Genomic DNA, 15,038 nt, shown 5'->3' on the forward strand with positions numbered 1-15,038 from the left:
GTGGCCTCCACCTTTTGGGTTTAAACAGGGCTTCTCCCGTATGGGACACTGGTCACGTTGTGGAGGTATGTGGGGAGTGTGGCCAGGAGTACAAGAAAGTCTGGGAAACTCAGCACAGACCATCTTTCAGAGATTCACAGCACACATCATTTAAACCCCTAAAAGTCTTGAAGGGTCAGAATCGGGAGTAGAAACGAGCTCCTTCACGGCACACCTGCCCATGGCTGGCCCCTCTTTCTTGCAGACGCACTGTATGCTGGAAGGTGGGGTGCGTTCCCGAGGCAGTGAGGGCTGAATTGACTACACCCGACTGGAGGCAACTCGGGGGGACGCATGCCACCCTGGGCCACCAGAGTGGTGTCACTCTCCACCCCAGGAACTCTGCCCTAAAGTCAGCCTCGGGCACTCCACTCCCCCAGGCCCCCACTTCCTACTGGAGCCACCACATCTGCTCAGAAACACTACAGTGTCCACCCATCTGTTCCTTATTCACCCAGATACTAGCTGATGGCAAGCCCATCAGGGCCCGTCCATATGACGGGCTGGCATGTAAATTTCAGAGCGTTGCATCTTCTATAACATCAGGATACATTAGGGGAAAAAAGGAAGGACAACTTGCACGTACACGCCTCTGAACCGGACGCTGTGGTTCACGACAGAGTTCCACCGCTACGGACGTCTGGGAAACTCGGCACAGACTACCTCTGAGGGATTCACAGCACGTCACCCTTCTAAGAGGCTCTGCAGGACTAATGGTTAACTCTGATCCAGCGTCTCCTAGATGGTTTCCATGGTGAAACCCTTTCTTCACAAGGGGCACTGAACAACACTTGCAGCCTGTTTGGGACGCACCCCAAAGACCTGAACCAGGGAACCAGGCAACACGCCCAGAGAGCAGGGCGGGAGGCGGGGAGGCCAAGCCCTCAGTGGTAACTGTTGTAGGGAGCGGGACTGTGAGTTCTCCCCATGCTTGTTGTGAGTCTATTCTCTCCAAACGCTCCGAATATTAAGCCATATTTGATGAAGCTAAAACACAATGAGCAAAAGCCTCCAGCTCTCGCCGAGACCATTCCTTGAATTAACAGGGAGCGCGGGACCCAGCTGCGCCCCCCAGGTCTCTGCCGTCACGGTGAAGCACCGAGGCCCATCGCGCATTAAGCGTCCTTCTTCCGGCAGTGGTGGTCACCTGTGCGTTCAACAAGCGTTTACGAAAGCCCTACTTCCGGCCACATGTTGCTGGGCTCACAGTTGTGCAAGGACCTGACCCTGTCACACTTAGAGCAACTGATGATCACGCCCCTGAATATATGATGCAAACGCGCCACAGAGCAGGTAGTGGCTGAAACTGGCTGCAGGACACAGACGCTAACTCAACAAAGGTGCGAGCATCATCCTACGTTTGGGGAATGGCAGGGGTCACGCTTGCACAGGCCCGGAGGCAAGGGGAACATGGCTTCCCTGGGCATCTGAAGGGGATGCCCTGCTGGAGTGAAAGGGGACAGCGAGGGTGAAGGGGGGAGGGCAGGGGACAGACACGCAGTCCGTGTCCAGGAGGTTCTGCAGGTTTATATTGAACACTGAGGGCAGCAGGAAGTCTTTGACGTGGCTTCAAGCAGGCAGCACCTTTAGAGACTCCCCTGGCGGCAGTGCAGAGGGGTTGAGGGGCCCACCATGGCAGCCGGGAGCCTAGGTACTGGGGCTCTAGTCCAGGAAACAAGCCTGAGGGCAGGTGAGCCGTGAAGAGGCACAGGGAGGTCAAAGTCAAAAGGGCCTGGTGGCAGCACAGACTTGGAGTCAGGATGAGGACAGGCGTCCAGAACGCTCCCTAGCTCTAATCTGCACCCCTCGCAGGGATGCTGTTCACCAGCGGGGTAGGAGGGGGCCGGGGGGCCCAGCTCTGTGTGCGATCATGGATTTGGTCCTGGACAAAGCATCTGAGGTGCTACTGGAGGACCCCAGGGAGGTGGGTGTTGAGAGGAGAGCTCTGGGCTGGAGATGTGAACCCAGGGATTTCTGCAGGAAAACAGAGGGCGGTCTGTGTGCCGAGAGGAGGAAGGGAGACGGCTTTCTGTGACCCCAAGGCCAGCACTCAAGGCTCCGGGGAGGGGTGTCAGCCAGCAGAGGAGACAGAGGAGGTGTCGCCACACTGGCTCCTGCCACTCCCGAGACTAAGGTGAGACTAGAACCAAAGATGCTGTGTGTCTCACCACGGGGCGTGTGAACAGTGTTGAAAGCTGCTGAGAGATCAAGCACAACGCGAGCTACTGAACACAGCCCCTGAGCAGGAACTGCTCTCGGAGGAGTCCAACCACGCCCTCTGTGTCCGCAGCTCGACTCTCAGGGGCAGGAGCTGCAGACAGCTGGCAACTCACACACCCTAGATCAGCCAGTGGTTGCGCCGTGACCCCCGCCCCCTTCCAACCAGCAGCACGCTTTCAGATGCATCTTGACCGCAGCGGTCCTGGGCGGGGCACTGTGCACAGAGAAGCTGGCCGGAGGCACCCTCTGCCCCGGGAGCCCGGCGTCCATCCCCGGGAGACAAAACCTGAAACCACGGCGCTGGCTGAGTGGCAGGTGGCGGCAGCTCCGTGCAAGGTGACATCACAGGCTGAAGGGTCTCTGCGAATTCCAGCAACCAGCTCCCCTCCCTTGGAGGCCCCCCCAACCCAGGGCCGTCATCCAGCTGCAGAAACCTGGGGACGCCTTCCCGTGGGAAGTCCCCCTCTGTGGAGGGCGGGCCCCTGCCGATCGTGGCCACTGACATGAACCTCTGGTGTTGCCCACAAATTAGATGAACCGGTTTCACCTCGTTTTGTATGTAGTGAAGCTTTCAAGGGGGTATTCTTTGGAGCTGATCTGGGTTTAAGGAAAGGACAAACAGCACCAGCCAAGCACATTCTTGCAGAACCCCTGCTTCCAGGAGAACAGAATCCACCTTCCTGGCTTCCGAGTGATGTTACCCATCGCGTGATGGGGGCTGGGCCCTTGGGTGTCTTTCTGCCCACAAGTCAACCCTGCCCAGCCCCATGCTTCATAGGGTCCATCTCCTCTACCTCAATGAAAGCACAAAATTTTGTTCAAAGCTGCTAGAAATTATAAATACCTTGGGAATCTTCTACCAGCGCCTATGTTGCGATGAGTACCCTTAAGTCGTCTGTCAGCATCCTCAAATTCGCGTCTTCCCGGACGCTGCAGCCCATCACAGTCACAACCAGGGAAGGGCCACCTCTCCACCTGGGGATCTCTGTGTCCGGCCAACAGGGAAATGGCCAGTCTTCCCAGAAAAAGTGAGAACACAAGTGTTTCAAAGGATTTATTTGCTTTCTCCACATTGATCACAGCTATGGTTTTACATCAGTAGAGTCTGTTACTTACAAACAGAACACACAGAGAAACAAAACCACTTCTGTCTCCCCAAAGTTACACGGTGAGTGCTGGGCTTCCCGTGAGCCAGGGCGCCCCTGAGGTCTCAACAGCCTGCACTCAAGTCCTGGTTCTAATTGTGGGAGACAACTCGAAGGTGAGTTACAGTGCCCCAAAGGAGACGGTGCTGCCTGAGTGTGCCCTGTGACCGCAACGGGGGTCACGCGGAGATCAGGCCCCCCACCCCCATTCCAGCCCCACGCCGACTCACTCGCAAACTGCTTCCTGGATCTTCATTGCCGTGTTTAAGATACTTACGGAAGGATTTGTTTTTCAGATAGGGAGGGTGGTGGTGTTTTACAGCGGATGGTAAGGTGCATGCTTACCTGTGGCGACACGGCTTCGTGCGGTGCCGAGTCAGATCTAGGGTCACGTGTGCTACCTGCTGTCACTTCAGCTCATCTTAAAACCGAGAGGCTCCTGGGGCATGCGGTGGGGGATGGAAAATCGCTTTACACAGGACGACTGAGGACGTTTTTAAGTAAGAGGCGCACGTCTTATTAGGATGAACTTTATTTTTACATTGTTATACAATCCATTCATAAACTTAAAAAAAAATAAAAATACACGACTTCATTGTTGTCCCAGAAAAGATGTTGGGTGATGGTACCAGCTTGCTTCCTCTAAGGGTCTCCTGCTGAGATAATCTGTGAGCAAAACGCCCCACACGCGTCCTGACAGTGAGGACGGAGGACACGCGGCCTGGTGACGCCCGCCTCTGCCTCCTGTGCGGGCAGGCGGACCTTGGGGTGGGCTGGGGTCCTGAGAGAGCTGCCTGGGACCACCAGCCCATCAGGAACACCTGCTTCCCCACGAGGTCGGGGCGGCCGGGCTCCAGCCTCCTCCACGGAACAGTGTGCCTTCTGGGGACACTCATCCCGTGATACGTTTGTCCCTGAAACGCTGATGAAACCTCACTGACTGGAACCCACCAGCAGAAAGCTGGAAGCGCCCAGCCCTGTGGACCCAAGAGGTCGGAGGTGGGGGTTCCAAATGGCGCACAGAGAGAGGGTGCCCTGTGCCCCAGCTCCACCCCACTGGGCTCTGCCCCATCAGTGATGGCCCTCTAGAAAGGGCGGCCTGCTGCCAGCCAGCGCGCCTGCATCTTTTCTGGAACAACCTGGAGTTTACAGTTAGAGCCTACGATTGGTACAGACGGTGAAGAAAAGCCGACATATTTAATATGTTACCACTTTACTTCAACTATTTGTCAACAGGAACACTGAGAGTTTTGCAAATACACGATACACAGTGTGGCCTCACGCGCCTGACGCCGGAGGACATGCAGTACACGCCGACTGCTCCCAGTCACCCGCCGCCCTTGGAACCGCAGGACAGGACGCCTCGGGGGCGGGCTCTGAGGGCTGACCGGGAGTTCCGGGTCCGCGGAACTGGGGAGCCTCTCCCACCCCCCAGCCCAGCCCGGACCGGAACAGACACGCCGTGCTTCCCACCTCTCTGAGCGATGCCCGAGGGAGGAGGACCACACGGATGGGAAGATAAAGGCGGGCAGGTTAAAGTCACACTTCTTTCAAAAAAGAAAAAAAAAAAGAAAAGGCTCAACTCTAGATTGCTGTATTTGCTCTCTGTGGAGATTAACAAAGTGCTCGGTTTGCAGAATTGCTGGTTTGGAGACCTGGATGATGCGAGAAAGGGGTGGGGTGGGGTGGGGTGGGCAGAGCCCCGGCCGCAGCCAGGGTGGGCTCCCCGGGGCTGTCCCGCCGCAGTCCAGGGCCCCGCGCCCGTGCAGTCCCGCGCCAGCTTCGCCCTTCCTGCGGGGGCTCCCGCCCGGAGGGCCCGGGGGCAGTCCTCCGGTCCGCGGCCTAGGAGCACAGCACGGGCGGCCGCAGTGGCTCGAAGGGCTGAAACTACAAAGGACGGCCCGTGGGTGACTCCGGCCCCGAGCGGGCGGACGGGGCCCCCACACACGGAAGCGACAGAGCACAGCGGGAGAGCCGGGCGCGCCCCGGCGGGAGGCGGGGGCGGGCGCTCCTCGCCGGCTCGGGCTGGCCGCGGAGACGTAACACGGGGGGCGCGAGCACACGGCCACACGGACTCACGATGGTCACGGCCACCACTCAAAACAAAACGGGAAACACACACACCGCCCTGCGTCGCTAAACGCCAAGAGCAGCAGCCTTCGATTCTCCGGGCGTCTGCCTGCTGCGGCTGGAGACAGGATGAGGGGCTATGGTGCTGGGGAGACGAGCATGAGTTGGTCGCTTTCATGTGGGAGATGAACACCTCCCTGCCGGGGGTGGGGTGCCCACGGAGGGCTCTGAATGAATGTGCAGTAAACCGGATGCGTACGAAAGAAATATGGATCATGGAAATTCACAGTTATTGCAGCCATTTAAAGTGTCTAAGAGTCTGGGTAACCAACAGTCCGGGACAACCAGTTCTGAACTAGTGCTCCCGAGTTGCTACGGTAGAGTTTACTGCATTTTTAAAATCTATTTGCTTACCTGAAATAACAGAGCAGTTATAATACTGATTACTTATGATAGTCATCTGTTAATAAAATAAGGATTTATACAAAGCAATTATCAGACTTTGAAAACACTTAGATGCTATGTTACTTGGCACGGTTAGTAGTGATCGCGTAAAGATTTCAGCCAGTCCTGGGGGTGGGGCGTCTCTTCTTACGAAAATATGGAAGTATCTGAGTTTGTCCCTAGCGTTTAAATTTTTGGTCTAATCTCTCACACGTTTGTCTAAGGTTCTGTCTTCCTATCAGGTAAGTGGGGCTCCTTGTAAAGTCTCTATTGCTAATTCTGTAGACTGAAACGCTTGCCTTTCACACACAAACACTACCTATACAGTATATATATATATATGTATATATGTATTTATATATTTATATATTTATATTATATAAAGTTTACTTACGTATTTTCATCAACCATATCAGGTCTACTTAGCTTTTGCCCATTGTCAATAAAAGAGCAATAATGCAGCAAGTTTTGGGTTGTGTGTTTGGTTCTGCCTCTGGTCTTTTGTGTCATCTCTTCTTTTCCTAGGCTGGGTCATCACCCCCAGGTACAGTGAGGGGGCAGAGAGCTGGGAGCTGGGTGGGGATCGGGGCCGGGACTCGGTTCCCCCCAGGTACAGTGAGGGGGCAGGGAGCTGGGAGCTGGGTGGGGATCGGGGCCGGGACTCGGTTCCCCCCAGGTACAGTGAGGGGGCAGGGAGCTGGGAGCTGGGTGGGGATCGGGGCCGGGACTCGGTTCAACGTCTGCCCGGCCGGCGGCACCGTTTCCGGGCTGGTGGTGGCCAAGGTCCACCTCTCGGGCCGAGGGGCGCCCCTGCCAACTCAAACCGGGGGCTGTGTTCCCTGTGACTTGAGCCCCGGGGCGCGGGGGCTCCGTCCAGGCCGGGGGGCGGAGGGGAGGTACAAACAGGAGGTGCCTGGGTCTGGTCGGGCCGCGGCCCTGGGCGCGCCTGTGTGGTGTGCACGTGTTCCGGGGGTCCGGGACCCCACCCCGGCGGTCTACACAATTGTGCTGATGCCGCTGGGCTTGGCCTTGCTGCTGGTGGGGGGCGGCGGGGCGGGCGGCTGCCCGTGGTGGTGCGCCGCGTGGCCCGCGTGGCCCGCGGGCAGCGGCGGGTGGCCGTGCGCGTGGGCCCCGTATGCAGGGTGCCCCCCGTGGGGGCCGTGGTGGTGCTGGTGTGCGTGCTGGATGTGCGGTGGGGGGTGGTGGTGGTGGTGGTGGTGGTAGGGGGGCGGGTTCTGCTGCAGGCAGCAGTACTGGCCGTGGTGCCCATGCACTGGGCCCGCAAGGGGGCCCTCCACAGGCCCCTGGGGGTGGCCGGTCGCGGGGCGCGGCGGGGCCGGGGCTGGGGGCAGGTGGGCCTGGGGAGGGGGCTTCCCTCTCTTACTCCCAAACAGGGAGCCCAGGAGGGAGGAGGAGTTGGGCGTGGCCTGGTGTGGGCGAGATGGGCAGTCTCGTGTTGATGTAGCTCTCCGGCGCATGTGAGGGCTGCTAATGATGGACCCCTAAAAAGGAAATTCATAGAAACCAAAATTAAAAGAGCTTAGCGCACTTGCGGCAGAATGATTCTCAGAAAAAAAGAAGGTTAAAATGTCTCCCCCAGTGACTGCTAAGCCTTAGTTCAACGTGCTGGCCGCAGAGGTCAGGCCGCGGGAGGCTGGACTCGGGGGCCACCTCCGGACACTGCCGTGCAGGTCAGCTGGGGAAGTGGCGGCCCACGAGTGGGCCTTGGGGGAGAGACGCGTGGGGGTAACGCAGTCCTGCCGAGCACCCTGCCTGGGGGGTGGCCCGCGCCTACAGATCAGAACCGTGTGTCTGCGGGTGTCTGTGAGCGGCGTGTGCGGGGCGGGGCGGAGAGGGCTCGCTCCCGCCCACACCCTGCTCTGAGCTCTCCTGGGTCCTCAGTGTCCGAGGGCGTGTGCTCTGCCTGGGGCGGGGGAGGGGTGCTGAGGGCCGCAGGAGGGGCTGGGGGAGCTTCCCCCTGCGGGTGGGCACCGCCTAGGCGTCTCACTGCGGCTACCTAACTACCTCACGCCAACCAAACACGGGAAGAGAGGAGACAGAGAGGCCTGTAAGCTGAGCGGAGATGAGAACAGGAATGTCGAGATGGCTGGAGGATGAATGGAACCTCATGAAATCCACACTGAACTCCTCTCTCTCCCGGCTCTCCGCCCCCGAGCTGGCTGAGCAATTCCGAGGCGCCCTGACTGCAGACACACAGCAATCGAACCTCCAGGAAGGAGAAGCGATGGGGATGGCCGAGCGCGGAAGTCCGAGAGGGCGGGGCCGACAGCGAGGGGGCGGGGCCGCGGGGAGTGCGGGGAGCCGGGGTGTTAACCATGCTCAGGGCCGCGGGGCGCGGGTTAAGCGGAGACTAAACCGTGACAGGCAGACCCGGACCCGCCCCCACCGTTCCAGCCCCCACAAGCGGTGAGGGGCGCGGGCGCGTCTAGGCGGGCGGCATGCACGTGCCAGGCAGGCGGGGTGGATCTGGCCTCTGTGGAGGAGGGAAGGAGGAGCAAAAAAAAAAAAGAAAGAAAAAAAAAAAAGACAAGAGGCAAAAACTGAGGACGGGAGGCGACACACGACAGCCAGCCGGACGGGCTCCTACTTACTTCCACATTGCTCTCTAGCGATCCCGCACTGCTGCGACGCCCTCGCTTCCCTGCCCAGAACATGCAATACCAGAGGTTAGACGCGACACGGGCCTGCGCTGCCACCCACGGCCCGGCGGAGCCGGGGGCAGGGCGCTGACGACTTAAAAAGACAACGCGGTTCTTAAAAAGCAAAAAAAAAAAAAAAAAAAAGAAAAGAAAAAAGACAAAAAGACCAAAAAAAAAAAAAATCTTTTCCAATCAGCCCAACTTTATCCCCATCTCATGGACCGGAAGCCTGTGGGGTGGGTGCCGGGGAGGGCGGGGCGGGAACCCTCAGCTCCTCCAGCAGCTGCAACGAGCCACTCGTGATCCTGCACTGCCCTTGGGTGGATTTCACGGGCGTATGTCACACATACGCGCACACGCACGCACGCTGCTGCCTGCAGGGCGAGGGGACTCTCAGGAGATGAGCTCCAGGTCCCCTCTCCCTGGGGCCGTGTTTGCTTTGTGCAGTGTCTGGCCGGGGGCATGGACGGGCCCGCAGACCAGCTCTCCCCGCTGTGGGCGCCAGCCCCTTGGGAGGCCACACGCCTTCCGGGCCATGAGCCCTCACTGACAACGCCTCTGAGTGCCCCGCACATGGCACGGGGCAGGCATGCGATCTGCGTTGGCTGTGTCCGAGGAGGCTGAGTCTTCCTCTTGGTTCTGGAGGCCCAGAGCCCGCCCCACCCTCCACGGGGTCCTCCAGACGACTTCTCCGGGGGTTCCTGCAGGACACCGAGGCTGTTGGGGACGATGGTGCCACAGCTTGAGGGCTCGGCCGGGTCCAGCCTCCAGCCAGCTCTTGGGAGCAGAGAAGGGACTCCAGACGTTCTTCCGGCTTCCACAAGCCCCGCAGTGCGGGACAGGTGCCCTCTGTCCACGCCAGGAGATGGAAGCTCTGGCCAATGGACTGAGTGACTTCGTTCCCACGGCGAGCGGTTTACACCACATCCACCTGTCCATGTGAGGTGGGAGACCTTGGCCGTGCTGCCTCCGAGCTGGACCAGCCCAGGTGCCCGGGAGACGGAAGGGGCGGCCTTGTACCGTGGTGTGGCTCACGCCCCGACCTGCGTTGGGTAGACAGGGTGTGTCTGGACCCTTTGGGTTGAAACGGTGGCAGATGCACCTGCCCGCAACAGCAGGCTGAGGGGGGTATCCAGGGCCTGGGTCTTCACCTGCTGACCCCCAAACTTGAGTCCAGCTGGGAGCCTGGAGTCCCCTGAAGGTGGTGCCGCGTCCCGGCCCCAGAGCCCACAGGACCGGGCCACACAGTGGATGCGGTGCTGAGGACCACGGACAACTTCGTGGACACGGCCCTCGTCCCCAGCTGAAGGTGACCTGTCCCTCCTCGCCTTTCAGCTGGTGTGAGACGAGGGTCGACCTCCCCTTCCTGCTTTGTCTCAACACAGCAGCACAGGGGCATGGGGCGGAAACAGAGTCCCCAGCCGCCAGAGGGGGGCCCTGCAGAGGGAGGGGTGGCCCCCCTGGCACCCTGCTGACTCTCCGCCTTGGTGTCCTGCTCTGCCCTCTGCCAGCCTGCCTGCTTCTCCCACCAGGACTGGGCCAGGCCCAGGCTTGGTGTGGGGGCATCAAAGGCTGCCCCCTGGAGCTAAACAGAACCCCTCCTGCCCAGCGTGGGCCAAGACTCAGGAGGGCTCTTACTCGGATGTCCAGGAGGGAATCTGAGTTTCTTAGAACTCATCTCTTGGACTTTGCAGGTCAACAGGAGCTGCGGGATGTCCCTGCGCATGTCTGCACTCCAGTCCCGGGCACGCCCGTGGGCACCTGCCCCCTGGGGGCCACATGCAGGCGTGTGCACACACATACCCCGTCTACTGATGGAGGGGGACGGGCCGGGACAGCGCAGCCCTGGGGCCCCCATCTTGGAACCCTGCGCGAGCCTCAGGGAGCGCCCCATCCTAGCTGGCGCCTCTTGAAGGCCAGAGCAGGCCTGGTCAGCCTGGCCACGGCCAGCTTGGAAGCCGCATCTGGATGGACAGCTGGTGTGGCTCTTCACAGCCTGCTGGCTTCTCAGGGCGGGCCAGCAGGCCGGCAGGGCCCCGCCCCAGGTTTCAGGCTGTGGTCCTCTCAATGGTGAGGGTGGCACAGTTGGCATGCTGGGCCAGGCGCCGCACCAACACTTTGCGGGCAGCGACGCTCACAGACCCTGGGGGCAGCGCTCGTCCCCACTGCAGCCGGGGAACGAGGCCCACAGGGGTGACTCGGCCTAGAGCTGGAGCCAAAGTCCCCAAATCGGCCTGGTGCGTGGGCCCAGCGAGGCTCTGCCTGGAGGCCCTTGGGGTCCTTGATTGTGGGCTGGCACAGCTCTGGCGCCCCGGAACGAGCAGGGCCCGGCGGAGGCGGAAGGGAGACCACAGGGATGGAAACTGGACGAGGCCTCGCAGCTCGCAGGGGCCGGGCTGGGGCCGCGCCCTCCTCTGGCTCTTGGCAAGCTGGCTGCCTGGGTCCTTCTGGGCAGTCAAACCATGCCTGCCTCCCGGGCCCCCAAGGTCCACTGCGGTCTGAGGCCCCGTCCCTGGGGTCCTGGCTCTTGGACGGCCGGGTGGTCGCAGGTCTGGGGCAGCCGCTCTGGGGGCAAGGACGAGCCCGTCACTGGGCGTCACTGGCCCTCCACCTGGGCCATCCCCTGCAAGCCCCTCTTGGCCGGGCACGCAGGCGGAGACATCACTGCCTCGAAGCAATTCTCCCTGACCCCGTCCAGCAAAGGGTGCACGCCTATGGCCTCTTCCAGGAGGTGGCTGACGCTGGCCTGTCTTCCTGTGGAGGTCGCGGGGGCGCCTGTCCCAGGCGGCGACTGAAACACCCGCCGAACCTCACCTCCCACCATCAAGAGCAGGTGGCATCTTCCTGGGGACCCTCTTCAGCGTAGGGTCCAAGGACTCTGGCCCCCTGCAGTCCTTCTTGGCTGAGAATCCCCGACAGAAACCAGCCAGAGCTCAGAGCTTGGCCCCTCACACAGCCACGTGCCGGGCACACGGCTCCGTCTACAGAGAGTGGATGCCTGACTGTCAGCAGCCAGAGTAATTGGCCAGCTGCGCTGAGGCCGCTCCTACCCAGGGGGGCTGGACGGGGCCCCTAGAGGCCCGAGGCGGCCCCACTGCACAAACCCAAACACGGGCCCCGGGCCCCAGCCTGCAGGGCCCCAGAGCAATTTGGTTACGTCTAGCTGGGTGTCACGAGCCATGGGAAAACAGTGGTTCTCAACCATGGCCACGCTGTCAGCCAGACTCTGCCCTCTCCCTGCCGAGGGCACCTGGCAATCTGGAGGGAGGTTCCCGATTGTCGTGACTGGGATGCTATTGGCATCTAGTGGGCAGAGGCGTCCTGCACAGAGCAACCCCACGGCAGGGATGGTCCGGCCCAAAAAGTCAGCAGAGCCGGGTTGAGAAGCCCTGCTTGACTCTCACGCTGGCCATGCACTTCGCATTTTCGTGATGGAAAGAAAATAAAAAAATGGTAAGACAGAAGCAAAGGAAAAAAATCCAACTCAAAAATAAAGAAAAAAGGGGAAAACTTCTGAGAAACGAACATGCTGAAGGGACGAAGCGCTGCTGGGTGTGGGCGGGTAGGGATGGGATGCTGCCTCGAGCAGCTCTCTCTGGGGGCCCAGAGTTGGCCACACAGTGATGCTTGAGGCCGCTGGGCTGGGCTGGGCGAGCGCCTGGTGGTAGAGGGGCCGCTGGGCCCTGGGGAACGGGGAGGGGGCTGATCTCACCCCAAAAGGGTCTCCCCACAGCAAACCTGGGTCATATCGGGCTCCTGGGACCAGGGTGCAAGTCGAGGGTCCCAGGAGCCTACAGCATTGGGATGGCCACATGTCCACGTGCCTGGCTGCCTCCGCTCCACGCTGAGCCAGCCTCTTCCGGGGAGGAGCTGCCTGGCCAGACGCACCTCGTGCCTATGGCCTCCCTGACAGCACTGGCAGGCAAAGCAGGCTGGGGCAGCAGGCTCCCCGCCCCCGCCACTTCCCGGCGCCCCCTGATGCTCCAGGCACAGCCCCCACCCCAGGAGACCCGGGCGGCTTGCAGGTAACGAGGCTGGCGGCAAACCACACACGCACAGAAACGAGGCAACACTGAAAGACGCTCCCGCCAAGGCTTTCTCCTCTGTCGCCTCTGGGCTGGACGGAGGCCCGGAGTTCCTAGGAAGGGGACCTCTGCCGGGAGAGCAGGCCCTGGGACTGCGGGCAACGATGGGGCCCTGGACACGGCACAGCGGGCATCACCCCCCTGCCCTCGTCAGTGTGAGGTGCGGGCACAGGCAGCGCAGAGTGACGGGGCCTAGCTTTCCCTGTGCGAGAGCTGGGCTCAGAAAACGGAAGGGCAAATAAAAAGCGGGGGAGACGGGGTACCCGCACAGCTGTCCTGCCTGTGACCATTCCCTGGGGCCTCCGGGGGACACCCTCCCTGCCTGCTCAGATGCTGTGGTGGCTTGGGGGCGGCCACCCACACCAGCTCAGTCCGAGCCCCTCCGCCGCGGTGCCCCCCACCCCCCTGGCCGATGTGCTGCGCGCGGCGGAGCCCCCCCATGTGTGCTGGGCAGGGGGTGGTCCGGCCTGGCTCTTACCCGCTTCCGAGAGGTCGCGCAGGGAGCTGCTGAGGGCGCTGCGCTTGAGCCCCTCGCCTCCGGCATAGCTGTCGTCCAGGCAGGCCCGGCTTAGCGTCCCGCCACCCGGCTCCTTCTTGAGGCTGGGGCACTGGGACATGCTGGGCCGCACGACGCCCTTCTGCTTCTCCAGCTCCGCTGCGACAGAGCACCGGGCAGTGAGCAGCAGGGCCCCGGCCCAGGGCAGGTGGGGGGCGGCAGCGGGGCCGGGCAACCCTCAGGAGGGCGACGCTGAGCAACGGGGGTCTGGGGGGAGGGGTGTGCTCTGGGCGGCACAGGCCGAGCCGCCACCTCCAGGGTTGTCGGGGAGATGGAGGGGCGAGGTCATCTGGGGAGGAACTGGAGTGACCCCCACCCCTGCAACTGAGGGAGACCCCGCAGGGAGGCTGCAGATGCCAGAGCACCGAGGCCTGCAGGGAGCTCAGCGACTTGGGGGAAGACTGAATTCCTGGGTCTAGAGTGGAGCCAGGGTAGCCCGGCCTGGCCGTGGATGGAGGCTGGGGAGCGGGGGCCGCTCCTGTGTCCCCCGGAATGTGAACACTGCAGGAACGAGGCTCAGAGCCGAGCGGTGGCGGGGGTGGGCATCGCCAGCTTTCAGGGGAGCCGGGGATGGCCTCAGCCCTGAGTCCACCCGGTGCTCGGGCCCAGAGGACACCAATGCTGGCCACGCTCCGGTGCAGAGAGCTCAGCTCCAGGGCTCCGGACATGGAGGGGCGGGGGGACCAGGAACGCCGCGGCCTCCTTGGGGCCTGTGATGTGGTTCCCTGGGCAGGACAGGCTCTCACCTGGAGACCCCTGCCCACCCCCGCAATCCCCCCACTCCCATGCTCCTCCTGTGGTCTGGGTGGCGGGGGGAGGGGTGGTCGGTGGGTGCTGTCTGGGCACGTGGCTGTGGGAAGCCAGAGGGGCCGAGGCTCCCGAGTCATGGTGGCACCCCGGCGTCTGCCCACAGTCTTGGCCGCAGACGGGAGGCAGTGCCTGCGCCGCCCACCGCCCGCCCCACCCGGCAGCCACGACCTTGACCTACCCTCTATCCTGTGCTTCTCCATCTCCTGTACCGCCGCAGACGGGAGGCAGTGCCCACCCGCCCCCCCCCGCCACCCCCCGGTGGCCATGACCTTGACCTACCCTCTATCCTGTGCTTCTCCATCTCCTGCACCTCCGCAATGGACTCCCGCAGGTCGTCGGTGAACTTCTTGCGGTCTTGAGGGTTGGGAGCGTTGAAGTTGATCAGCACTTTGATGTCGGCCCCTGGGACGGCGGACGTGAGCCGGATGCCGTTGGGGTAGTCTGCAGGGGAAGCGAGAGCACGGGCCTGTGCGCAGGCTCCCCGCCTCCCCTCGGGCCTGGCGTTCCATGGGGCTCCCCAGACGCGCCCCCCACGGGGAGGACAGGCCCCACGGTTCAGGCCGCGGGGACCACCAGACAGCCCCCGGGCTCCCGACCGGGATCCACACTGCTCCGGGTTCAAGCCGGGCTCAGATCTGGCTGAGTGGAGGCAGGGCCCAGCCCTGGTGCTCCCCACCGGACGGGCCTGCAGCCTGGACCCTGAACGTCAGGGTCCTCGGTCACTCTGCCTGGGACATGAGGCTGGCCGGGTGCTGAGTCTGGGAGGAGACGGAGGCCGTGTTCCCACTCACCTGTCTGGTCACCTCAGGGGACCGTGCTCTCTCTTGCCTGGCCTCTGTGCCTACCCCGCCCAGCTCCCTCGGGGACACTGTGGGTGCCCCACGGCCAACAGCATCGCCCACTCCCTCCTGCTCGGGGCCGCCTCCAAGCTCTCGGGGCTGTGGGGTCCTGGTGCCCCCTCTCTCATCAGTGGAAACCAAGCACCCATCACCCGGCATGCAACAGTTCT

General features: G+C 62.0%; 1 protein-coding gene across 9 annotated transcripts in view; it reads right to left on the reverse strand.

Annotated features, from left to right (window-relative positions):
• Window positions 1-3,300: 3,300 nt before the first annotated feature.
• The window catches only part of IQSEC1 (IQ motif and Sec7 domain 1), a 142,734-nt gene continuing 130,996 nt past the window's right edge, over window positions 3,301-15,038 (reverse strand). For 4 of the 9 annotated variants that reach the window (XM_027523705.1, XM_027523703.1, XM_027523698.1 and 1 more), the window contains exons 11-13: window positions 14,309-14,470; window positions 13,142-13,318; window positions 3,301-5,291 (exon numbers count right to left, since the gene is read on the reverse strand). In XM_027523705.1, coding sequence (XP_027379506.1) covers window positions 4,732-5,291; window positions 13,142-13,318; window positions 14,309-14,470 — 899 coding nt within the window. In that variant the 3' untranslated portion in view covers window positions 3,301-4,731. Of the gene's footprint in view, window positions 5,292-5,728; window positions 7,421-8,530; window positions 8,581-13,141; window positions 13,319-14,308; window positions 14,471-15,038 lie in introns of those variants that run through there. The other 5 variants (XM_027523700.1, XM_027523706.1, XM_027523699.1 and 2 more) reach the window with 3 other exon arrangements.

The sequence above is a fragment of the Bos indicus x Bos taurus genome, chromosome 22 (genome assembly GCF_003369695.1).
Source record: "Bos indicus x Bos taurus breed Angus x Brahman F1 hybrid chromosome 22, Bos_hybrid_MaternalHap_v2.0, whole genome shotgun sequence".
NCBI classification, from domain to species: domain Eukaryota; kingdom Metazoa; phylum Chordata; class Mammalia; order Artiodactyla; family Bovidae; genus Bos; species Bos indicus x Bos taurus.